Genomic DNA, 26,859 nt, shown 5'->3' with positions numbered 1-26,859 from the left:
CTCAACAGCAGGCGTGACAGAAGGACTTCTGTGGCCACTGAACACCAAAATGTATTGGGATTTTCCCCACACACTAAGCAAGCAATTCAGCAGACAGCAGCTGGGTGTGCTCCAGTTCAATCCTGACACTACCCACCCAGTGATGGTGTCAGATCCCACAGGGTGAGGGCTCAGTCCCACCAGACGGCCCCACTTCCAAGGCCAACCCCCAAGCCCCAGGGTGTTTTATACCTGTGCTTCTGACCCACTGGCTAGGAATTAGGGTTCCCATGATGCACTCTCCTTGGGTTCAATTGTTTTACTAGCGTGGCTCATAGAACTCAGGGATACACTTAACTTACATTGACTGGTTTATTATAAAGGATTGTTACAGAGGATACAGAAGAAGGGATGCATGGAGCAAGGCACAGGAGAAGCGGGTACAACGCTTCCATGCCCTCTGGGGTGCACCACCCTCCACGTGTTCAGGTATCTGGAGCTTTTTGAACCCTGTCATTATGGGTTTTTATGGAGGCTTCCTTGTGCAGGCATAATTGATTAAACCACTGGGCACATCAACTTAACTTTCAGTTCCTCTCTCCTGGCCAGAGGCTGGGGGTGGGGCTGTAAGTCCCAACCCTCTAAATTCTGCCTCGGTCTTTCAGGTGACCAACCTCATCCTGAAGCTACCCAGGAGCTGCCAGCCATCAGTGAACTCATTAGCATTCAATAGGACACATAATTTTGAAGATTCTAAAAATTTTAGGAGTTGTTAGGCCAAGAAACCGGGAAGAAGACCAAATACGTATTTCATAATATCACAGGTAGGATGGACTGAGCTGGTTTCAAAACAAAGTTCAGGTACGTGCATTCAGCACGAGACCATAATCTTGTATCCTTGACAAGCCAGAAGTGAGAAGTCTAGGGCATCCGTGTCTGGGAGTCAGCCATTTAGGCAGAGATACCAATCTGCGCCTAAATCCTGGCCCAGCTATTAAAGCTGGATGTGCCACGAGCAAAGAAATCGTTCTCCAAAATCTGCACACAAGGCCTCCTGTCGAGGTAACACGACAAGCCCCAAGTGCTGTGCAATTCCTCCCAAACATCTCAGTAAAGCCTATCTTCTTGGACTGTCTTAGGGACTGGGTATAACAACAGACGCGGAAAAATAACTCTGGAATCATTTCTTTCTCCCAAGACCTTTCATCAGCCAACTCCTCCTCCCTAAGCTCCTTTGCCTTGGATAGGATATGATATTTGCAGAATGTGGATCCAATAATAAGGAAACATGTATTTTATCCTGAACATGCTTGCTACTGCCTCAAACAATCACATTTCTTGAAATGCAGAATTGCAGGTTAATTATGCAAAGGGCAGACCCAGCTTTCTGTAGTCTATTGTTTGTAAGCCTGTCCCTGGCTTTAGTTACTCATGATATCAGGAAAAGCAACCTAATACAGACCTGCAGCTGTGCCCACACAGTGAAGGCCGCTTGGGGAATACTGCTGGCTTCATGTGCATATCAAATAGGTGAGCTTACCATTCCCTACATATGTTCCTCATTGTTCTGTGCATTTGTGGCTGGCAGTGTTTCCAATCACAGCAACCACTCCACGAACAATCAAGATTACAGATCAGTGGCAAATTGCAAGCCCACCATATTTGGGGAGTGACAGGTCTCTGGTGTAATGCACCCCCTTACCAAAAAACCAGCCTTCATTCTCATTCAGAATACGTGTGGGGCTAGGACACACTATGGGCGTTGAGACTCAGTTTAGTTGTTTCTTATTAAAGAAAAAAGTACCCCACATCTCAAGCACAGGGCCTAAAGAAATAAACAAAGAGGTGTGCCCAGATTCATGCGCCAGCCGTAAATGTCATTGCAACATAAAAGAGCAAGAGCTGGAACAACTCAGACTTCCTAATAGACTGTTAAATAAATTATGGTATAGCCAACAGAAGAACTCCATGAGGTCATTAAAAAGAATGGGTTACATATATAGGGAGTTTTTTTATGTCCTTGGTTTTGTTAGGAAGAAGTACCGGGCTGTAGAACAATATGAACAGAAAGATCCTATTTTCATTACACCTAGTTGTGTGTGTGTGTGTGTGTGTGTGTGTGTGTGCACGCACGCGCGTGTAAAGCATATGGGCATGCATCACACTTTCTCTGCAAAGTAAGTATTCTGGAAGCACATGCACCAAACTGTTCACTGTGATCTTTTATGAGGAATGGAGGACAGGAAAACACTCACTTTAAAATTCCTATTAATTGAAACATATTGGTTCTACAAATACACGCCACTGTTACAAATCAGTGAGATGAATGAAAATATGTTCATTTTTAAAGAAACACAGGGCCTTCCATATTCACAAGAATGTCAGGGTTCTCCTGTAATAAACCATCTGAGCTCTCCAAGGCTAATTATATATGCAGATCACATCACCCCAAGGCTTAATAATGCACCCATGGCCTCCTACTGCTCCTATAATCAAAACTTCCTCCCCAGGCTCCCGAGGCTCAGCTGCATCTCACCTTTGCCCTTCACTAATTGGGCCCCGCCACAGGAGCCTCTTTTCCTGACTTTTAAACACACGACGCTGGTCTTACCTCAGGCCCTTTGTTTGCTGCAATCCCTCTGTCCAGGGATGCTTTTTCTCAAGTCTCCTTTGTGGAAGTGTCACCAAAGGTTGAAGTGGCACCTACTCAGTGACCTTCCTTGGCCCTCAACCTCACAGTGGTCCTCCTCACATGCTGTCACATCACCCTGCTCTGTTTCCTTCACAGCTCTGCCTACTAGTCACTTCCCTGCCCGTCTCCTTCTTTAGGTCCAGGAGAGCAGAGAGCTGGTTTCGTGCCTCAAAAAGCAGCCAGCACAGGGTGGGCTGAATCAAACTGAATATTTTACTCATTAAATGAATGAGTAAATATCAGGGTCAGGTTTTAGAAAATGCAGCTCTTGATAAGGCTCTGATTGATAAAACTGGACTTTAAAAAAAAAAAAAAATGTTACCTTCTCACATAGGAAACAAAATGCAGGCTACACCAACAGAACAGCTATCCAACCACAAACCAGACCACCAGCCACCATTCCACAGATGCAGACAATGACCTGAAATTTCAAACAAGAATGGAGTTTACATTCACTAACCTGTCATGGAAATTCCTCAAGATTGATTTGTAAATTAACCTTGGCCAGGCCCAGTGGCTCATGCCTGGCCAAGGTTACACTTTGGGAGGCCAAGGCGGGTGGATCACTTGAGGTCAGGAGTTTGAAACCAGCCTAGCCAATGTGGTGAAACCCTGTCTCTACTAAAAATGCAAAAAAAATTAGCCGAGTGTGGTGGCGTGCTCCTGTAATCCCAGCTACTCGGGAGGCTGAGGCAGGAGAATCACTTGAAGCCGGGAGGCAGAGGTTGCAGTGAGCCGAGATCGCACCACTGCACTCCAGCCTGGGTGACAGAGCGAGATTCCGTCTCGGGAAAAAAAAAAAAAATCTTTATTCTACTTAAAAAAGGCCATAGAGAGTCTCTCTGTGACCACCTTTCCTGAGTTTTCAACCCAAACAGCCAAGTGAATCCTTGAGGAAGAACAGATATTGAGTCAGATTGGTCTTGATGACGCCAGCAAAGCACCATGCTCGGGGTAAGGGGAGCACTGAGATACAGGGACCTGAACCTCTCATTTCCCAAACTTCCATCTGCTGTCCCAGACGAGACTTGTCAGACACCTTATACCACCAGTATTTTGGAAAAGTACTCAATTTCAGATTCTAACACATGTCCTCGTATTCTGGAAGATTACATCTATAGAAACCTGGTTTTTCCATAATCTCAGTCTCAGTCACCTTGGAAGAGGAGGAGAATTTGAACTTGGATTTTGAAAGCAGGCAAGATTCACGTCTTGGTTGTTCACAGGTGACTTCCACGCCACTGACATATCGTACACATTGTTTTTCTCACTTACACACACACACACAAAGCAAGCACTGTCTTGACTGAAAATGCCAAGGAACAAATTTTGGTGGGTGCTAACACCCACACTCCCAATTCCTTGTAGCAACAAACACAAAAGCAAATAAACAGCAATTTGCCAGTTCTGTCGCCCTAAGAAACCTATGGAAAGAGCATTTGTATTAACTCTTTCATGTGAGCCTAGAGCAATCTTCCTGTCCAAATACTAAAGTCCTTTCAGACATTTCTCCCTCTAGTGGTTTGTGTTTAAGAAGCTAAGGAGAGAGGAGCAAATGGGAATTACTGATCAAAGGGGCATAAAGTTTCAGTGATACAAGACAAGTAAGTTCTGGAGACCTGCCTATAGTTAACAATACAGTATTGTACACCTAATTAAAAGGGTAGATTTCACGTTAAGTAATATATATTACTTTTATATGTATAAATATTTTATACATTTACTTATGTATGTGTTTTTTTTTTGTTTTTTTGTTTTTTTGTTTTTTTTGAGGCCGAGTCTCACTCTGTTGCCCAGGCTAGAATGCAACTGCACGATCTTGGCTCACTGCAACCTCCACCTCCCGGTTCAAGCAATTCTCTTGCCTCAGCTGCCTGAGTAGCTGGGACTACAGACACGCACCATGACGCCCGGCTTATTTTTGTATTTTTAGTAGAGACAGGGTTTCGCCACGTTGGCCAGGCTGATCTCGAACTCTTGACCTCCAGTGATCTGCCCACCTCGGCCTCCCAAAGTGCTGGGATTACAGGCATGAGCTACTGCACCTGGCCTTATTTGTATGTTTTACATTCTGTGTATATATATTTAGAGGGAGCGTGCACATGTGCATACATGCACTTTTCAAGTCTCACAGCGATGTCTTTTAATCCTTTTCTTAAGGCAGGTAAGATGAGAAGTTTCAACCTTAACCTAACAGATGAGGAAATGGAAGCAAAGGGTACTACATCATGTATAGCACAAACAAACCTAAAACACCTTTTTTTTTTTTTTTGCCTTTCAAATTGGGAAAACAGCTTCCTTCTGGGCTGTAGGGAAAATGAAAGGCGACTCGGCCCAAAAATCCCTTCCGGGCTCCCCCGTCCAGCTTGCTGGAAATCTGTGAGACACCCCGGTGGCAGCGACTGAGGTTGGGGCTGTTCACAGCTGTTCTCTTCCTCCTCTTTCCTCCCAAGCCCACAGCGAGAGAGAACTCCCCGGGGCCTCCCACCTGAGCAGGACATGCACTGCTGCCTTGAAGTGAAGGCAGCCCCGGGCTCTGGAGGTCAGCAGCGCAGGGCACGAATCCTCGCCCCACCAGCAGGACTCCAGCTCTACAGCTCTGGGCCTCTGTCCACCCCTGAGAGCCTCTAAACCTCCATCTGCCACCTATAAAACTGGAAGAGCAAAACCTCTATCTCACAGGACTGTTCTAGGATTAAATGAGACGGAATATAGAATATACTTAGCATAGTGCCTGAAGCATACTAAGAAAGTCAGTAATACAACTATCTTCAGAGTTAAACTTTTAGGTCAAAACCTATCAGATGAGAAAAGGAACTACACAAAAACCCCTCAGCTCCCGGGCCATGGTTCCCCGTCAGGCTGTAAGATCCACAGCTCTAGGTCCAGGGCCTACAGGCACTTAGAAAATCTGCAATTGAAACAGAACAGAAAGCCTCAATTATCAGCAGATGATCACAGTATCCACATAACCAAAGAAAAGGCTTATTAATCAGGAAGGGGGTTGGTCTGCTAGGAAAACACAAAAAAGATAGTTATAAGGGAAAAGAGGGCAGATCACTGCAAAGTGTGTTGCCCACAGGGAAAGAACCTTGGCCAGTGTTCTGGTCTCAAGGGTGGTTTCATTTAGACCCAAACCACATCTCTAAAATACAGACTGACAGATCAGGCAATCACAGGCTGATGGCCCTAAATATTGTATTCACCCAATCCCTGCTTGTTCCAAGGCCCAGGATCCCTACATGGGTCTACCTGCAGGGAGAAAGAGGGAGGAAACCACATGGACATTGTCAGAGCTCAGACTGCTACAGTGAAATACCACAGACTGGGTGGCTTAAGCAACAGCGACTTTCTCACAGTTCTGGAGGCTGAAGTTCTAAGATCAGGGTGCCAGCATTGTTAGATTTCAGTGAGGGCCCTCCTCCTGGCTCACAGACTGTGTCCTTACAAGGCAGAGGAAACAAGTGCTGGCCTCTCTCCCTCTTCTCATCATGGCACTAATCCCATCATAGGGGCCTCAACCTCATGACCTCATCTAACCCTAGTTACTTCCCAAAGCACCCATACCTCCTAAAACCATCACATTGGGAATCAGGGCTTCAGTACATGAATTTCAGGGAGGACATAAACACCCAGTCCATCGCAGACACCCAGACAAGGTCTTCTAATGGAGATACTTTGCATCGACTAATAAACTGCTATCCTATCCACGTTTGCATGTCAGTTCTTTGAGCTTGATTCATCTGAGTCCCCTGACTTTGTGCCATTAAAATCAAGCTTCAGTCCGTGAGCTCACAAGCCAGCCTCTGCAGAGTGGTAAAGAGGCCTGCAGAACAAATGTCAGTGAATTGCAGGGCCTCCTGGAAGTTTCCTTCAGAACAATGACCCACTACTTCGATAGTACTTTAATAACACTCAAGTACAAATCAAAACCACATTGAGATACCACTCACACACACTAGAATGACTGGAACCAAAAAGACAGATAATAACAAGAGTTGGCAAGGATGAGAAGTTGGAGCCTGCGTACCCTGCCGGTGGGAATGTAAACTGACATTGCCACTTTGGAAAACGTTTTGACAATTCCTCAAATGTTAAGCATTGAGTTATCATATAATCCAGTGCCGGGGCTACAGGTTTCCACAATTTAGATGTTAAAACCCTTACCTCCAGGGCTATGGTGTTAGGAGCTGGGGCCTTTGGGAGGTGACTAGGTCATGGGGGCCAGAGCCCTTATGAATGGGATTAGTGTCCTCATAAAAGAGGCCCCAGAGAGCTGCCTTGCCTGTTCGGCCATATGAGGACACCTCAAGAAAATGCCATCTATGAATCAGGCCCTCTCCAGACACTGAATCCGCCTTCATCTTAGACTTCCCAGCCTCCAGTACTGTGAGATATAAATGCCTGCTGTTTATAAGCCACCCAGTCTATGATATTTCATTACAGCAGCCCAAACAATGACACACAGCAATTCCACTCCTAGCTCTATACCCAAGAAAGAAAAAGGAGAACATATTTTCCCACAAACACTAGCACAGGGACGTTCACAGCAGCATCCTTGATCATAACCCCAAGGCAGAAACAACACAAATGCCCATCAACTGACGAATGGATCACTGAACTGTGGCATATCCATACAATGGAATACGATGCCACAACAGAAACGGAGAACTGACACACCACAGCGTGGGTGAAGCTGACCACACTACCCTGAGTGACTAAGAAAGAAAAGATATGCTAGGCCACAAAGGACCAAGAGTACATGATTCCATGTATATGAAATGTCCAACACAGGCAAATCTCTAAGGACAGGAAATAGACAGTGGCTGCTTGGGGCTGGGCATGGGGAAGGAGGGCTGGGAGGGGCTGCGTGGCGAAGGCTACAGGGAGTGGGATTTTTGTGGTAATGAAAATGTTCTGGAACAGACTGTGGTGATGGAGGCACGACTTTGACTATACTAAAAGCCATGGAACCGTACTCTTTAATGGATGATGGTATGCTATGTGAATTATATTTTAATAAAGCTACTTTATAAAAACCACCTATCTCTATTTTGCCTGGAAAGCCTGCTAAAAATAACCGCCATGTATGGAGCGCCTCCTTCAGGTCAAACACTGTGCCAAGAACGTACCTTTATTATCTCACGTGTTTCTCATAACGATCTTACCGAGTGGGCAGGAACGATGAAAAACCACTCAAGGATGTATTTCAATGCCTCCTATTTAGCGATAGGAACAAGCTGAATCATGCTACAGAAAGATGCTGGTAAAAACCTCCACTGACTGAAAGCTCAAAGGGTGCAACTACTTAGAGAAAGGCACGAGATGGGGAGGAAAAAAATCACCAGAATTCCATTCGATGTAATTTCATGGACACCCGAGGAAGGCGACATGCGCTGTGGTAGGGCCCTCCATAAGGGAGGTAAACGCACCCGGCGGTGCTGATGGTGTACGCACAATAGCACCCGGTGGGCTAATTACAGGAAGGCAACGCCAGCACAGGGGAAATGAGAGCTTTAGTCTTTGTTCTCACACTGGCTTGCTTCCCCCCGTACACCACTAAAGGGAAAAAGTATGCTTGATATGATTACAAAAACTGTATAGGTATCTTATAAATTTTTTTCAGAAAATTTCAAATGTCTAAGGAGAATGTAAGCATCAGTCATAACCTAACATCAACATTTTGGTATTGATTTGTAGTCAATGGCAGGACCTACATAAAGTCAAATAGAATTTTAAATGTCCGGTAGCAAACACCCTGAACAAAATCTGGGACAGAAATGAGAAAAAAACATGCCATGCTCTGACCCTAAAACTTCAAAGACAGCTGTGGTGAAAACAAGCCCACAGAGATTTCTTCTGAACACAGGACATCTGAGAAGGGAAGGAGCTTGCCCAAATCTCCACTGACAAAGGTGATCACAAAGGGAGAAGGACCTCACCCTCGTGCCTGTCTTCCTGAACTCAGCCCGCTCACCTCCACGTACAGGCAGCAGCTGACCGAGGGCAGCAGGGAGCAGGATGCCAGACACCATGACTTCCAGGTGCCAGTGTCCAGAGGGTGACCACCCTCAGGGTGAAACACGGCCCCATCCATAGCGCTAGGCCCTGGCACTCCAGGGATAGAACACACTCCTTTTGGCAAATGCTTCCTGGCAGCAGGTGCCAGAGGACAGGCTACAGCTGCAGACAAAGGCCAGTTATGACTCCTTGATGGCAAAGCCACAGGGCCCCAGCCCGGTTACTTGTCATGGCTGCCTTCTGCCAGGGGACCCAGGAAATGAATACTAGCTCCTGGGAACACCAACCTGGCTCCTAGACTGCCCTGCAGTGGCCCAGGCAGTTTACCTGTGTCTGGCCAACTGCCAGCCATTTCCCCACCTTGCAGTTAGAACCAAAGCCCAGGACTGCATTTCAAATTGGAGAATTTTATAGTTCTTCATTTTTCTGGATCCATAAGCACTTTCCCTCTCCCTCTAGTTAATTCTGGCTTGCAGTTAATTGCTAGGAAGAGGCATTTCCAGGAGGAAGGAGAGGGCAGGTGGAATGTCAGACTGGTGAAACTGAGTCATGCAAATGACCATTTGGAGAGGTAGCATTGCACAGTGGTTATGAGCAAATTTCAGAGCAAGCAAGGCCCCTGTTTAAACTCCAGTTCCATCCATCACTAACCAGGAGCCTTCAGGAACAAAAGTTACCTTCACCTGGTGTTAAATAATACCTCTACTTAACAGAGTCCAGCATAATACATGACACAAATCACGGGCTCAGTACGTGGTTATTACTATCATCTTAATAAGGGTCATCCAAACCTTACTTAAGATGAAGAAATTCCATAGTTAAGTCTTTCATTCTGCAATTCTTTATGAGCACCTACTAAATGCCAGGCATGAGTCTAGGGGTTAGGGATAAAAAGAAGACAGTTAAGGAATACTGTTGCCTCGGTGAGCCTAAAGGCTTGTGAGGGAGATGGACAAGTCAATAGACCAATACATTAATTAAATGCAGGTAATTAGATCTTTAAACAAAAAACGCCCATGGCACTGCGGAAAAAGAATATGAGTGGTGAAGGCAAAGCAGGAACTACCTGGTCAATTACTAAGTTGTGCTTCCTTAGTTGCCTAGGTTCCACAGTCTGGGAACTGTCCCAAGATGGAAATAAAAGGCTTTTCATTCCCATCTGAAATTCTGGCAACCCATTTCCCAAAAGAAATGCAAATGCTCCCAAAGCATATGAGAATATGTTCAACTAGGCTGCTAACTAAAGAAATGCACATTAACATGGAGAATTAGCATTGCTGATAAAAAGAATTATAACACTTAGTGCTGGCAAAGGAGAATAAACATTTTCACCCCCGCTAGTGGTAAATGAGTATGACGCTTTTGGAGCATGGCTTGACACTGGTCATCAAAATTATGTGAACATTTTCTTTGACCCAGACTTCTAGTAATTTATCCTAAAGAAACAAGAAGACAGGCATTAAAATACAAATGTTTAAGGACAGTTATTCCGGATTTTTTCTAACCTCAAGACATTGGAAATAACCCATGTCTTCAGCATAAAATTGCTAAAATAGGCTAAACCCATACATAGAATACCACATAGCTATCAAAAAATAACAAACCTCTATTTATCCATGGATGGAAAGATGTTCAAACGATGGTGTTAAATAAAGAAAAAAACAGTTTTCAAAACTATATGTAGATCATGTCTATGTTTTAAAAAAAAGCTAAATGGATATATGTGTGTGCCCGCACGCGCACACACACACGTGGCATACATCAAAATGTTAGCTCTGGTTATCCCTGGAAGGCCCAGTAACAAGTGAGTTTCACTGTATTCTCTGCACCTTTATGAATTACCTTAACTGTTTACAGTAAACACATATTTTTTTCTTTGTCTTGCCCCACGCATTTCTTACTGCACATCATGGGCGGGGGTGGGAATGAAATTGAGGCATCGAGACACAATCTTTTTATCCCTTCATTACATGACTAGCCCTTGTTGCTAAGTCAAAAGTAACTTTCTAAATGTGCTGAAGTGTATGTCTGGGTTTTCTTACATTTTTATTTACAAATTCTTTTATTCCATGTTCTTGAAAAGCAAAACAATATGCTAGGGTAGACAATTTCAAACTCTTCCAGGATGACAAACAAAAAAAATTTCCAAAATTTTAGGGATGGAAAGTAAGTTATTCAATGCCATGTTTGATCTTCACCATGATGCCACTTGGCAGCTGTCATGACCCTCCCTCCCTTTCATGGATGAGAAAACTGGGGTTCTGAAAGACGAATAAATCATGTGGTGTCACACAGCAGGTAAGCAGCAGAGGGCAGCTCTGATGGAGGACTCTTCTCAGGACTACATTAGCTTTGCACGGCTGCCACAATACAGCACTACAAACTGAGCGACTTAAACCAGGGGTCTGCAATCCCCAGGCCACAGACTGTCACCTGCTTCATCTGTATTTACAGCCACTCCCCATCAATTGCATTACTGCCTGAGCTCCACCTCCTGTCAGGTCAGCAATGGCATTAGATTCTCATAGGAGCACAAACCCTAAAAGTGCACAGTAAATGTAATGTGCTTGAATCATCCCTAAACCATCCCCCACCCAACCCCAGCCCGTGGAAAAATTGTCTTCCATGAAATCAGTCGCTGGTGCCAAAAAGGGTTGGGGATCACTGGCTTAAACAACAGAAATGTATTGTCTCACAGTTCTGGAGGCTACAAGTCTGAAATCAATGTGTCCACAGGGCCACACTCCCCGTTAAACTTACAGGGAAGTTCCCTCTTCCGGCTTCTGGTCTTTGCTGGAATCTTTGGCACTCTTTGGCCTGTAGATGCATTACTACAGTCTCTGCCCTCTTGTCCCATGGCGGTCTACTCCTCGTGTCTGACTGTGTCTCTGCTTTCTCTTCTTATAAGGATACTAGTCATATCAGATCAGGCCCCACCCTAATGAAGCATAACCTCATCTTCACTTGTTTTCATCTGCAAAGACCCTGTTTCCAAATAAGGTCACATTCTTCTGTACTGGGGGGTGAGGACTTCAACGTATCTTTTTAGGGGACACAACTGAGCCCATAACAGGGACCAAGTCTACACTCCTTCCGCTAGTACATCTTACCTGCAGCACCATAACCCAGTAGGGTCATGTCTGTGTCATGCCTGCTTTCATCTGTCCTGTTCAGGACAGTGGAGGGCCACTCCTTGCTGTCTCCAGGCGAGTAAAATTCATACTACTCAAGGCGGAGGAGCTCCCATCCTGCTGAAACAGCTCCACCTCCTGCCTTGACTCTCATCAGCCATCGAGGGCATCTCTGAAGATATTTATTCTTCTAGTTCAGGTTCTGCTCTTGAGTTAAAACACATTCAAGAGCTTTGTCAATTTAAGAGCACTAGACAAATGTGGAGTAAATAGGATTCACTTTCTCAGAGCCTGATTTAGGGCCAGATCAAACAACCTACAGGAAGAACGCAGGGAGACATGATACTATTTTAATATGTTCTTGGTGTAACTCATTGCCTTTGCAGTCCAGCTCAGACACCAAAAGCAAATTACCAATCCATCACTTCTTGACTGAATGAGTTACTTTTCTTTTTAAATTTCTGGACTTGTTTCCAACAGCAGCGAGGATGCTGGTAAAGTCAGTCATCAAAAGGCTGTCAAGCTATCCTGTTGACTGGTGGTTTTCAGGCCGACGCATGTGGCTCAGCAAATTGGAAAAGAACACAGAGCAAGCAGCCTGGGTGAGAACCAGTGGGCCCGTCTATTTCACACGGGCAGACACACAAAGGGCTTATGCCTCTCTCAAGACATCCACTGCAGGCCCTCCAATTCCCACCCCAGTGTGCAGCTGAGCAGAATGCCATTGGGAGGTACATTTGGAACAGGAGAACCACCTCTCGGGCTGCATTGAGACTCCGTGTTATAGAATTAGAAGGCTGTCCAGGTGAACATCCCATCTGCCTTCACCTCCATCTCAGCAAGCTGACTGACAGCCCAGGAGACAGCTGGGCCTGGGGCGCCTCCACACTGCCCCACCTGTGCTGCAATCATATGCAAAATGTCACAGACCCCCAATGAGCGTCAAGCTGGACCTTCTGTGGCAAGCATCTCACGGCCCTCACAGCTCATGGTGGCAGGAGGCTGTTCTTCCTGGGGCCTTACACAGTACACAGGGCAGAGAATGGCAGGGACAGACGTGAAATTCCATGTCATTCGACCCTGCCAAGTTCCTCCTATACTTATTTCTCCCCAAGCCCTCCATCTCCAGCACCTCCTTCCTTTCCTCAGTATCACTCTCTCATTTCCAAATCTCCTAATCTTCATTTATTAAGAACTTCTGTCTGTTTTTTGAAAACAGGTTAAAAATGACCCACCTAAAGAGACATTGTCCAATACAGTAGCCACTAGCTGCATGGGCCTATTTAAATTCTTTAAAATTAAATCAAGTTAAAAATCTAGTTCCGGCTGGGCACAGCGGTACCTCATGCCTATAATCCCAACACTTTGGAAGGCTGAGGAGGGCGGATCACCTGGGGTCAGGAGTTTGAGACCAGACTGGCCAACATGGTGAAACCCTGTCTCTACTAAAAAAACAAAAAATTAGCCGGGTATAGTGGTACATGCCTGTAATCCCAGCTACTCGGGAGGCTGAGGCAGGAGAATTGCTTGAACCAGGGTGGCAGAGGTTGCAGTGAGCCGAGATCACACCACTGCACTCCAGCCTGGGCCACAAAGCAAGACTCCATCTCAATCAATCAATATCCAGTTCCTCAGTGACTCTATCCACATACCAAGTACCCAATGACCACATGTGGCTAGTGACTACCATATCGCACAGCACAGATACAGAACACGGCCATCGCCACCCAGCATCTATTGGACAGCTCTGCTTGTCATAAAGAAAATGTGTCCCCCTCCTTCCTCTGTCCCCAACCCCCTCCTGGAGGGGAGGCGACCCTGCTGCCAGTCTCCTTTGTATCCTTTATATGCCTACACAAGTGTGTGTGGATGCAAACCTCTTTTGTTAAAACAAATGAGAAAAGACCACACACGCTATTTGGTGTCATGCTTTCTTCACTGAATGCAGCTTGGAGGTCACGTCGTAAGTCCACAGAGAGTGCTTCATTCTTTAGAGTGGTTGCATAGCAATCCACTGTCACCAGGCCAGTGTCACCAACCCCACCCGCACCCTCCAGGCTCCTCTGTCACCCACTGTGAGGCTGGCTCCCTTCTCTCCCAAACAGTCTCATCCTACCCTCCCAGTCTCCACGTCCTCAAACTCTTTTCTGACTCTTCCCTTTACACCTTTCTTGCCCTAATAAAAACGTAGGTGTTCTCTGAGGAAGCTGCTTTTCCTGCCTTTGCAGTAGAGGCCGCTTTTCCTCTCTGATCCCACATTCTCCAAGCGTCTTTCTTCCTGGTGGCCGCCCCCAGCTTCCTCCCTCAACACTGCCAGTTGCCATCAGACTCAAGCACCCACTGCACCGCCTTCCTGGCGCTGCCCCCTCACCTCCTGGCCCCTTCCCTGCACTGATGACTCATTGATGAAGACCTGCTTCATGGCCTTCACCTCCTCCCCAAATTCTACACACATTCCTGGTAACTTCAATCTCAAATGGATCATCCAGACACCAGGCCTCACCCACGTCCCTGACCTTTCATCCCCACCCTGCCTCAGCCACTAACTCTTCCCTAAATCTGTGCCAATAAGTGAAACACCTATGGAATCTTGGTTTTTAGCAATCTACTCTCAGATTAATACATATGCAAACAATTACTGGCCTATCAAGACTTCTAGTCTTCCTTTTTTTTTTTTTTTTTTTTGTTGAGACGGAGTCTCGCCCTGTCGCCCAGGCTGGAGTGCAGTGGTGCGATCTCGGCTCACCGCAAGCTCCACCTCCTGGGTTCGCGCCATTCTCCTGCCTCAGCCTCCAGAGTAGCTGGGACTACAAGCACCGGCCACCACGCCCGGCTAAGTTTTTGTATTTTTAGTAGAGACGGGGTTTCACTGTGTTAGCCAGGATGGTCTCGAACTCCTGACCTTGGATCTGCCCACCTCAGCCTCTCAAAGTGCTGGGATTACAGGCGTGAGCCACCGCGCCCAGCCATAATTAAGACTTCTAATCCATGGTGACTATTAACTTTGCATTATCCTTCCACGCCTCCTTGGCTAGTTTATTCTATCTCTTCTTAGGAATCCCTTGCTTGTAAACATAACATTCCCTTGTCCCTCCTTCTATCTTACCTGTTGAAAATCCTGACCATGTGTAAACCTGATGGTCCATCTTCTCCATACCTTTATTTCCTACCACAGGAAAGTAACCAAACTTGGAACTTAAAAAAAACTAGTTGGTAGAATTATAAAATGACATAACAACTACGGAAAATAGTATAGAGGTTCCTCAAACATTTTAAAAGGGAACTGCCATAGGACCCAGCAATCCCACTTCTGGGTATTTATCCTAATGAATTGGAAGCAGGTCCCAAAGAGATATCTGAACCCTCACATTCATAGCAGCATTATTCACAATGGCCAAATGGATGAATGGATAAACAAAATGCGGCATATATTTACAACAGAATATTATTCAGCCTTTAGGCAGGGCACAGTAGCTCACACCTGTAATATCAGCACTTTGGGAGGTCAAGGGAGGCAGATCACTGAGGCCAGGAGTTCAAGACCAGCCTGGCCAACATGGCAAAATTCCATCTCTACAAAAAAAACAAAAATTAGCCAGGTTTTGTGGTGCATGCATGTAGTCCCAGCTACTCTGGAGGCTGAGGTAGGAGAATTGCCTGAACCTGGGAGGCTAAGGTTGCAGTGAGCCAAGATCACACCACTGCACTCCAGCCTGGGCAACAGAGCAAGACTCAGTCTCAAAAAAATAAATAAAATAAATTAAAAGGATTATTCAGCCTTTAAAAGGAAGGAAATTGTGTCACATGCTACGAAAGATGGATGATCCTTGAGGACATTATGCTAAGTGAAATCAGCCAGTTACAAAAAAGACAAATACTGTATAATTTCATTTATATGAGGTATCTAAAGTAGTCAAATTCATAGAAAGTACAATGGTCATTGCTAGGGACTAGGGGGCAGGGAAAAATGGGGAGTTCAATGGGTCGAGTTTCAATTTTGCAGAATGAGAAAAGTTCTGAGGATCTGTTTCAAAACAACGTGAAATATACTTAACACTACTGAACCATATACTTAAAAATGATTAGGCTAATGCATTTTATGTTATACATTTTAACAATATAAAATAAAAATAAAGATTTATAATAATACAATTTTTTAAAATGCAAAACAAAAACTATTAGGGCTAGCTACACGCTGGTGGTGCCGAAGCCAAACTCTCTTTCCCTGAGTATGAAATACCCCATCATATCCACAATTAGGATGCACAGTCACCAGGTGGCAAGGCTAAGGAAGGTTTCGAGTTGCTTTGCCTCAGTAATTCAAGCTCAAGATTCATCCCAAGGTTTTGGGTCCAATTCAAAAAAATAAAGGGAATTAGCTAAGGGCCAGTTGCATATTTTCCAATTTCCTCTAATATTACTCTCCAGCAACTAACTGAAAACCAATGGCTTTTCTAACTCATTTATGCTCATTAATATGCAAATATCAGCTTCTCAGCTGGCAGTGATTTCATTAATTTTAAACTTACATGGGGTAAGCCAGGGATTGAAACTTTAAACCAAAGCCAACAATACAGAGGACTGTGAGTATCACTTAAATCCCTAGATGAGGAATCTCCAAGTGAATGCATTGGCATTGTCACGTGAACAATCACCTGGGAATTAATCAAAGCAACTCCTCTGTGAGTTTTTGCCTTTTGGGAAGTGATACATGATTTTAAAGAACAGTAGCTGTTCAGGGATTATTAAAAACGGTGAAAGCAAAGACATTTCTCATCAATTTTGATCTTGGAAAACCTCCAGATCTAACAAACATTCACACAGATCCTAACAATATAGAAAAGCCACAATTATTCGTGGCTTTCTAATATGTACGAAACTCATTTCAGCAGAAAGGAAATCAGATTAAAAAGCAAATTAGAATAATGAAATTGGAAAACTCTGAATTCAATTCTTTCTGGAATTGCAAATCAAATTATGTATTATTAGCTCTGCAATAAAAAAGAAAAAGCAGCGGGAAAAACTTTCTCCTTTGAGGGCACTGCCCAATACAAAATAATATAAGCCACATGTGTAATTTTACATTTCTAAAAGACATTTTAAGAAGCTAAAGCAAAAAGAAAATAACTTTAAGTTTAACCAATATATCCAAAATATTCTAAATATCGACATATAATGAATATTTTTAAACTATTAATAAATACTTTTTCTCATTAAGTCTTTAGAATCTAGTGTGTATTTTATACTTACAACACATCTCAGTTCAGACAAGCCACATATCAAGTGCTAACATATTGCACTAGTGGCAACCATATTGGACAGTGCAGCTATAGAACCAAAGACGACGTGTTCCTCTGACAAGACAGTGGCTAGCTCCTGAAATCCGAGTATCTCTCTACATTACACTCTCTAGACTTCTCAGTTCCTCAAATACCCAGAACAGCTTGGGTTGAGTGCATTAGTTGCTCCTTTGGCTAGACCAGTGTTAAGTCAAGGTTGGTCATCACGGTACAGGTCAAGTATCCTTTATCCAATGTGCTTAGGACCAGAAGGGTTTCAGGTTTCAGATTTTTTTGGATTTTGGGACGACTGCATATACATAATAAGATATATTGAGGATGGAACCCAAATGTAAACATGAAATTCGTTTATGTTTCATATACACCTTATACACACAGCCTGAAGGTAATCTTAGACAATATTTTAAGTAATTTTGTGCACGAAACAAAGTTTTGACTCTGACCAGTCACATGAGGTCAGGTGTGGAATTTTCTACTTGTGACATCAGGTTGGTGCTTAAAAAGTTTTGAATTTGGGAGTATTTCAAATTTTGGATTTTCAGATTAGAGACACTCAACCATCATTTGAAATTTTTAAAAGTCAGTTTACTACTATTTTCTAGTATTTTTTTCAACCACAAATTCACTTTTAAAAATTAATTTTATCCTAAATGATATCATGTGTGATATCACAAGTTTGATACTTCCATTTGTTAAAAAAAAACTAATGCCCATTAAAATAGACATTTAACATTTAAAATAAGTTTTTGTACACTAACTAAAGCTAACAATGACATGAATTAAAATTTGCTCTCATTAGTGAGTCAGTTATGGTGTCATCTTTTAAAAGTTCTCCATCTGGCATATTCAGTCTCAGATATGTTACTGTCTCTTGGCCTCAAAGAGGTACTGCAACACTTGCGTGTTGGAATATGGCCTAACATCCCATTCAAGAGTACTTTCTTGTTGGAGACAAAGTCTCGCTCTATCGCCTAGGTTGCAGTGCAGTGGCACTGATCTTGGCTCACTACAGCCTCCACCTCCTGGGTTCAATCAATTATTCTACCTCAGCCTCCTGAGTAGGTGAGCTACAGGCACACAGCATCATGCGCAGCTAATTTTTGTAGAGATGGGGTTTCACCATGTTGGTCAGGCTGGCCTTGACCTCCTGGCCTCAAGTGATCCACCTGCCTCAGCCTCCCAAAGTGCTGGAATTACAGGTGTGAGCCACCGCGCCCAGCCTCAAGAGTACTTTCCATCTGGGTGCCACCACAAACCACAGAAAGGGACATTTACTCACCTGTGTTTCACTGTCCAAAAGCTGCAGAGACAGAGAAAACTGTTGCTCTGATACCTACACATGCACGTATACATGCACATATATACATATAACTACATGCACATATATATGCACATATTAGTGTATAGGGATATGCATAAAAATGTGTGTGTCTGTGTCTGTGTGTGTGTGTGTCTGTGTGTGTACTCATCGCAATCATCCTACAAAGGAGGCATTGTCATTTTCTTGCTTTTCCAGATGAGGGAATGAAGCACAGAGCAGTTACTGGCTTCCATCATCACAGGGCTAGCAAATCTGATTACAGAACCTGTGTTCTTATTACCCTGGCGTTTACAAATGATATAAAGAGATGGAAGTTGGAAAAGACATATGTTTTAAAGTCACAAACCTAAGTCCTTCAAAGTCAAAACCTTCACCCATGGGATGTGAAGACTGGGGCAAGCAACATCCCCTAATACAGAGGGGGGCAGAAGGCAAATAGAGTCATTTAGAATGCCCTTAAGATGTCTTCTGTAAATGACAGTGGAGAATTCCTCTTACTTAGGAGACAAACGACATAAAAATGCAAGAGAACAAAGATTCCAATCAGAAAAAGCAAAAGGATGGATGGATGGATGGATGGATGAGCAGATGGACAGACCAGCAAACAAATAGTCTCAAAATCTGAGAACAGAAAATCATAAAGGTACACCCTCTCTCTCTGACCATCCCAAGAGGACCCTATCACATGACTGGCATTGCACTAGTCACTTTCAGAAGCAGCCTGGGGACCTTCTTCTCATCACTGGGACAAAAGCTGCAGGGCAAGCTGTGTTGAGGGCCTCATTCCGTGGCCTTCATCTGCACGGATTCTGCAGCCTGGAGAAAGACAAGAATCCACTTACATGTACTCTCTATGAGCAGAATGCACAGCGGCCGCGTTGCTGTAACGCCACAGGACAATCGCCGACGACAGGACGTCCAGGATGGCATCAAACTAGGAGAAGGAGACATGGCATTAGAGGCTTTCCAGAGTTAATAGCACACAAATGTGAAGACACAGGACAACTGTGCTGTGACTCAAAATATCTGCACGAGTAAACTCTGATCAAAGAGGTCTCCCATCATTACGACGCAGCCACGTACTGCCCTCATGCCTGGGGCGTCTGGAGCTCGGAGACCCAGCGTGCCATGTGGGGGGCTCTGCTCCCAGGGCGCCTGGCTCCCAGCACTCTGCAGACATAGGGCAGAAGGTGGGGAGTTCACTGTTTCGAAACACACGGAATTGGTTTCCCCATGACAGTCAAGATAATTGCAGTAGTTTCCTGCACATCCCAGATAAGAGACTCGAGTGAGAATTCTATTTCTGACTCTCAATGGGACTATGCTACCTGGGGTCTAGGGGTGAGGGTGGGGGTCACCAGGACCTGTGATAAGTCTGCCAGCACTTTACAGTTGCATACAAAACTCAATGCTTCTGTTTGAATGAGAGAGTATGCATGCACAAGACAGCTAGGGAGAATGAGAGAAAAACGTATGTGCGTGTTTGTTTCTGGGGATGTGTATGCACTGTGTGTGTGTATGTGTATATATGTGGTATGTCTGGGTGCGTGTGTGTGGTGGTGTGCCTTTTTCCTGGATGGTCCACATCTTTCATAAGATTCTGAAAAGAATCTGCAATGTACCTACAATAGCAAGTTCTCACAACAAAGGGCAGAAGTGGGTTTGGGAACAGGCATACCGACCCTCGGGTACAGGAGACCCCAAAGCTACTTGGCGGGGGTGCTGCGGAGAGCTCTCTTTATGGGTCACTGCACCACACCACACTTCTCAGCTGGAAAATCACGAGCACTAGCATCCTCTCCAAGGGGCCTGGGGAAACTTCACCCGATTTCTCAACAGACCTAGCCCGTGAAGCAGAGACCCGCTTTCTCCAACTAGCTTCCACCAGGAGGCCGGCTGGGACGCCAGGTTACCCTTAGCTGGCTACAGACTGACTCATCCTAGCACGAGTAGCCCTGATCTTAACTCGCAAACCTCTGCCTACACCAGCAAATGCTTTGCTCCAGTGCGTACCAGGTCCACATACAACCTGGAAGGCAAAAAAGGGCTAAAATGCCCAAAACATCCTCTCACCCAAGCACATTGTGGGAAATGTGGTTCCTCCCCGTCTGTGCTTGAGAATTATACAGTCCTCATTGCAGTATAATTCTGTCAAATGTTCATTTTTTAATAGAAGTGGGTTTCCATAAAGTATGTTTCTCATGCTAAGCTCTCATAGGCTAACCACCCTCATTTGAGGGCTCAGGGTGAGGTTTACGGGCTTATGAAAAAACGTGCAAAACTTGATGAAAGTACATTTCAGGTTACTTACTGCAAACCCAAAAGCAGAGGCGCTGTACCTCATAACGGAGACAGCTAAAAAGAAAGAAAATATTATTCAGAATATTTTAAAACCTCTCTCATTTTTGAGTATATTAATACATTACATGGCCTTTTAAACATCAGTGGGGAAATTCCAAGAGAATAAAACTAAAAATTAACTGTATGTGTAAAATCTAAGAATTTTTAAAAAATGAGGCGTGAACTGAAAAGATTCCCAGACTCTACCTGCAACAACTTCCCCTCACAGTGTTCTGAAACACCTGAGGGCCAATTTCCAAATACAATTGCTTAAACAGCTATCAATCAAATGACTTCTGATACTTTGAGAATTTAGCAACTGGGAACTATATCAAACTTTCAAAGTAAAACTCCAGCCACCCAAACTGTTCCCATAATAAGGTGGTGCAAAGTAAAACTCCAACCACCCAAACTGTTCCCATAATAAGGTGGTGTGTCTAAGGCATACACCACTGCTAAGATAGATGAAAAAAAATCTGTGGGCACCAGAGTTTAAAATCCAATGTAGACACCAATAACAGTTGTTTAGAAAAGAGTGACAAATGATCTTAAACAACAGATGTCTACAAATAGAGATGTCTACAAATGTCAATGCCACAATTATAATTACAACACATTTTGATTTTTTTTTTTTTTTTTTTTTAAACAGTCTTGCTCTGTCACTCAAGTTGGAGTGCAGAGGTGCTATCTCGGCTCACTGCAACCTCCGCCTTCCTGGTTCAAGTGATTCTCCCGCCTCAGCCTCCCGAGTAGCTGGGACTACAGGCATCCACCACACCCAGCTATTTTTTGTATTTTTAGTAGAGGCAGGGTTTTGCCATGTTGGCCAGGCTAGTTTCGAACTCCTGATCTCAGGTGATCTACCCGCCTCAGCCTCCCAAAGTGCTGGGATTACAGGTGTGAGCCACCACGCCCGGCCTTGATCCATATTTTTAAATTGGAGAACGTCAACTGGGTAGCACTTTTGCCTAATTCTGTTTTGTGCTAAAGCAATGACAGCTTCAAAGATGTCTCAATTTGACATAACAAAGGCAGATCTCCAGAAGAAAGTCATATTTAACAAGCATACATACACCTCCAACCAAGACTAAAGCCCTACACTAAGGGTCAGCAAAGCTGGCAGTGGCTTGTTCCCAGGCCTACGTTCTGCAAGTGGTCACTGGCGCAGTAGGAGGTGTGGGTGGGAGGCACAGAGGCCAGCACCTACATGGACTTCCATCAGCTCATCACAATGTCCCTTCTCTAGGACCTGCTCCTTGTCCTCTCCACAAGGTCCAGGGACGGTCCTCAGACAACGTGTTGTGCCTTGTGCCCTCCAGCTGTAAGGAGGGCGCCTGATCCACTATGAACCAAACAGAGTTCATTTTCTGTGATTTAGGACTTGAGACTGAGAGAGTCTAGTTGGTCAATCTATGTGGTTAGAACAGCAACTTGTAAATGCTGGAGTTGCCATCAGCCACTGTTTGCTATAAAGACTGAGGAGCAGGAAGGCAAGCATGGGAAAGCCACAGCACCAGGGAGAGTGAACCACTGGTGTCCAAGCATTTCCAGGCCCTTCCTGAAATTCAGCCATATTCAGGTGCTCAAACTGTGTGAGGTGGAATACAACCCATTAAATCTGCAACCACCTTTGTTTTTGACATGAGCTCCTCCAGGAGGCCCTGCTGTTGCTCTTCCTGGCACAGGGAGAAGGGCAGAGCCAGCTGTGCATGATGACCAGCTGGAGTTTTCACAGGACACACAGGTATGGTGCTGTAAAGGGGCACCGGCCCTTTCCGGAGAACATCAATTCACCAGCCATGCTGACATGTGCAAAAAAAGGCAGCTGATCGCTGGCGGGACTGCTGCGAGCACCGAGGCGGCCTATAAAACACAGCTTGGCTCGCAGCACATGCTCCATAACTGTTAACTAAGCGTAACAGAATTTCACAGAAATAAGTCAAGGAGGATATCTTTTCTTTCCCTTTACAACCTGTTTTTAGAATATCTTAGCTGTGTGCTTTTTGTGGGTTGCTTCTTTATCAGCAGTGGAAACCTTTTTAATTCCAACTAACATCGTGCACAGATGCTCCAGATCTACAACAGAGAAAAGAAGGCTCAGTGCCTCATGCCTGGAATCCCAGCACTTTGGGAGGCCAAGGCGGGTGGATCACAAGGTCAAGAGATCGAGACCATCCTGGCCAACGTGGAGAAACCCCACCTCTACTAAAAATACAAAAAAATAAGCCAGGTGTGGTGGTGCGCACCTGCAGTCTCAGCTACTCGGGAGGCTGAGGCAGGAGAATCACTTGAACCCGGGAGTCGGAGGTTGCGGTGAGCCGAGATCATGCTACCACACTCCAACCTGGTGACAGAGTGAGACCCCACCTCAAAAAAACAAAAAAAAGAGAGAAGAGCTGCCACTGGGCTCCCAGTCTGTCTCCACCTGCCCTCCTGGGGCTGAGCACCACGGAAAAGGAACAGCTAGAAAAGCACTCCCCGTGACTCGCTATGGCAGAAGAGCACCTGTCTCACCAGCAGTGAACCATGGCTTCAAAACAGATTTCAAGTGGACATTCACTTGACTATATTGAGAAAGACAAGAAATCTTGTCTCAGGAATCTGGAATCAAACAAAGGAGATGGCCACTAAATGGTAGGTGGGGTGTCCCCAACTCAACTGGAGTGTTGTGTCCATGATTTCCAACACTATCGAAATTATGTGGGAAAGATCCACTTGTGAGAATTAAGCCTGCCACAGAATGGATGACCTAGAGCACAAGTGGAATATTAGTACTCTCTATCCCGTCTGCACCACGGAAAATATGAGCAAGACGGCTGCAAGTTAACCTAGAATCCTTAACAGAGATGTGTTATTTACTTATAAATTGGCTCCATCTAATTTTCTTGATGAGCTGGAAAGGGAGAAATGCCAAAAATTGCATGGGGAATTGAGACTACTTTGAAGGGCCCTCCACACAGCCTTAGCTCTGACAGCTTCCTTTATGTGACCAACTCCCCAGCTCTTCCTACTAAATAACAGCAAATAGTCATTAGCACAGGATCCGAATGAAAGCGTTCAGATGGCCTTTCAGCAATTTCTGAAGAGTGTCAAGTAATAACTTCATTTTATTTGTCTCATAACTCACCGTGACACATCCCAATTTTGAGACAAGAACAAACTCAATGGAAGGGTCAGAATGGTTTACACAGCATCCCACCCCCCAACTCCCATGGGGTTTTCACCAGGAAGTTTCCAACTTCCCTCATGCTAAGAATGAGGTTGGCTTGGAGGCAGGCCTGAGCCAGGATGATTACAAGGTAGAGATTACATGGTAGAGGCACCTGGAGCTCCATGCACATGTGCTGAGTGTAGTGAAAAGCCACCACAAGGCCAACAAAGGCCGCAATGCCTTCAAGGCAGGTGCTTATTCAACAGTGGACAAGAAACAAGGGCCCTTCTGAACTCGGACAATTATGTTGCAAACTGGCAACACATCCACAAAGAGATGGGCAACCAGGCAGCTGTGGGACAGAGCTCTCCTGTGAAGTCTGCTCTTGGCCCCATGTGGTCAGAGTAGAAACACACTGCTATCTGATTAGGCAGCAGTTACACATCCAAAAAAATGCATGCTTAGGATGCAACTGGGCTCCTATCTCTTTCTCTGCTGGCTTTTTCTTTTTATTAATTTATTTTAAGACACAGAGTCCCTAAAATGTTCATAGGTAAAATGAAGATGTGTCATTTGGGGCCAGCCCAGCATGCAGTCCCCATCCCATAAGAGCATTCTGATTCTCCTCTGGGAATGGCACCTGCCCTACCCTCAAAATAAGTGATTTGGGTGGGATGATGCTATTCCCATGCTAGTATATCCCATTAACTTGTCCCATGTCCAGAGTTAATGATTCGAAAATGGCACAATTCAATTTGTGCCGATGAGAACCTGTGCCAAGCTTTTTGCTGAAAATATTGGAAAGGGGATGTCTTCCTTCGAGATTTTAGAGATAGGAGGATGAACACAGGAGCTACAGGCGGTGATTTTGACACAAGTGGGAGGAGACTGCCTGAGAATGAAGCCAACACAAGAAGAAAGTAGATACTAAAACACAGATCAGACTCCCGAAGACAGACTGAACCTTTTAAATCAGTCCTGACTATTCTATCCCTCTACTTCTCAAATACATTAGCCAACTATTTCCTTTGATTTGCTTAAGCCAGTTTGAGTTGAGTTTCCATCACTTTCAGCCATATGAGTCTTAATACAAGATATGTTGACCCAGTAATCCCATGCTCAAGAATGTATTTTAATGCATAACAAATGGAAAAATACTTTAAGCACAAAAGGTTCATAATAGGTTCATGTGATTTATAACAGCAAAACATTAGATGTAACTAAATGTTCCACAGTAGGGTGATGATTGAGGTATGATTTATTCAAAGAATAGGCTATAGGTAGATATTTTAAAGCCTTTGCAAAGAGTACTGTTGCTGGCTTGGAGTGATGGCTCACACCTATAATCCCAGCACTTTGGGAGGCCAAGGCAGGAAGATCGCTTGAGGCCAGGAGTTTGAGACCAGACTGGGCAATATAGTGAAACCTCATTTCTACAAAAAATTTTAAAATTAGCTGAGCGTGGTAGCAGATACCTCTAGCCCCAGCTACTCAGGAGGCTGAGGTGGGAGGATTGCTTGAGCCCAGGAGGTGGAGGTTGCAATGAGCCAAGATCACACCACTGTAAGCCAGCCTAGGCAACAGAGGGAGATCCTGTCTCAAAATATTTTTTAGAAAAATTACTACTGCTTAATGTTTCTATTAGCATATTAGAAAGAATGATGGCATTGATAATAGGACAGGTTGTATGCTGGGTCCTGCACTGGGTGCCACAGGAAAGGATGGGTCTGGAACACGAGGAGTTCTAGCCAACACAGGTGCAAACTGAATGGGAAGATCAGAAGAGGCTTCACTGACAAGGGGACATGTACGTAAAGACTTAAGGAGATGGGGGAGTGGACTATGCTGCTTTTGTTACCTGGGCAAGAACCTGCCAGAGAAGAAGAGTCAGTAAAACACTCTGAGGTGGAAAACTTGGCATGTCTGAGGTCATTTTGGCTAAAGCCAAAGGAAGCAGGAGGAGAGTTATGAGAGAGAATTCGGGCAAGATACAAGATGAAGTATGTGCTACAACAACTAGCTTTACAGGTTGCATTGAAAACAACCAGAAAAAAAATTCCCTCAAATGGTAACAGTGCTTAATCTTTAAAGGGTGAGAATATTGGAGTGGGTTTCTTTCCTTTCTACTGTGAACCCAAAAGTATCTGGGACAGAGATCATCAATTTAGAAAGTTTATTTTACCAATGTTAAGGACATGCCCGTGACACAGCCTCAGGAGGACCTGACCACAGGTGCCCAAGGTGGTCCAGGCACAGCTTGGTTTTATACATTTTAGGGAGACATGAGGCATCAATCAACATGTGTAGGATATACATTGGTTCTGTCTGGAAAGGCAGGACAACTCGAGGTGGGGAGGGGGCTTCCAGGTCACAGGTAGAAAACAGACAAATGGCTGTATTTTTAAAAGTCTTTGATTAGCCTTTCACCGAATACACAGTTTCTACGTGAGCGGAAGGTAGAGGAACATCACTTACGCCTTCGTCCAGCTTGGTGAAAACAACAGGGCAGAGGAAGCAATTGGATATACATCTGTCTCAGGTGAACTGAGGGAGGGCTTGAGGTCTGTCTTGTGTCCACAAAGAATATCCTTGTGGGCAAATTGTGAGGGAGGTATGTAGCTTCTCGATCTTTGTAGCTATCTTATTTAGGAATAAAATGTGAGGCAGGTTTGCCAGACTGTGCCCAGCTTGACTTTTCCCTTTAGATTAGTCATTTGGGGGTCCTGAGATTTACTTTTTACATTTTCTACAACCACCGTATCATTTAAATCAGAAAAAGAAATCTATTTGTGGAAAAAGATCCAACTCACAAAAATATCACCAGAGGTCTAAAAGGGAGTAAGAGAAACCATATCTGTGATGCACATCGGAGACTAGGCTGCACTGTGAGTTCACAAATGCTCTAACAGGGCAGCACATGACCA

General features: G+C 44.6%; 1 protein-coding gene across 1 annotated transcript in view; it reads right to left on the bottom strand.

Annotated features, from left to right (window-relative positions):
• Positions 1-26,859, bottom strand: part of TMEM163 (transmembrane protein 163) — a 277,609-nt gene that overhangs the window by 75,293 nt on the left and 175,457 nt on the right. The window contains exons 3-4 of the mRNA XM_011970294.1: positions 20,756-20,799; positions 19,287-19,378 (exon numbers count right to left, since the gene is read on the bottom strand). Of these exons, the coding sequence (XP_011825684.1) occupies positions 19,287-19,378; positions 20,756-20,799 (136 nt within the window). The remainder of the gene's footprint in view (positions 1-19,286; positions 19,379-20,755; positions 20,800-26,859) is intronic.

The sequence above is a fragment of the Mandrillus leucophaeus genome, unplaced genomic scaffold (assembly GCF_000951045.1).
Source record: "Mandrillus leucophaeus isolate KB7577 unplaced genomic scaffold, Mleu.le_1.0 Scaffold94, whole genome shotgun sequence".
NCBI classification, from domain to species: domain Eukaryota; kingdom Metazoa; phylum Chordata; class Mammalia; order Primates; family Cercopithecidae; genus Mandrillus; species Mandrillus leucophaeus.
The sequence above is the reverse complement of the archived record's forward strand: the minus strand, read 5'-3'. Positions and strand labels throughout refer to the sequence as shown.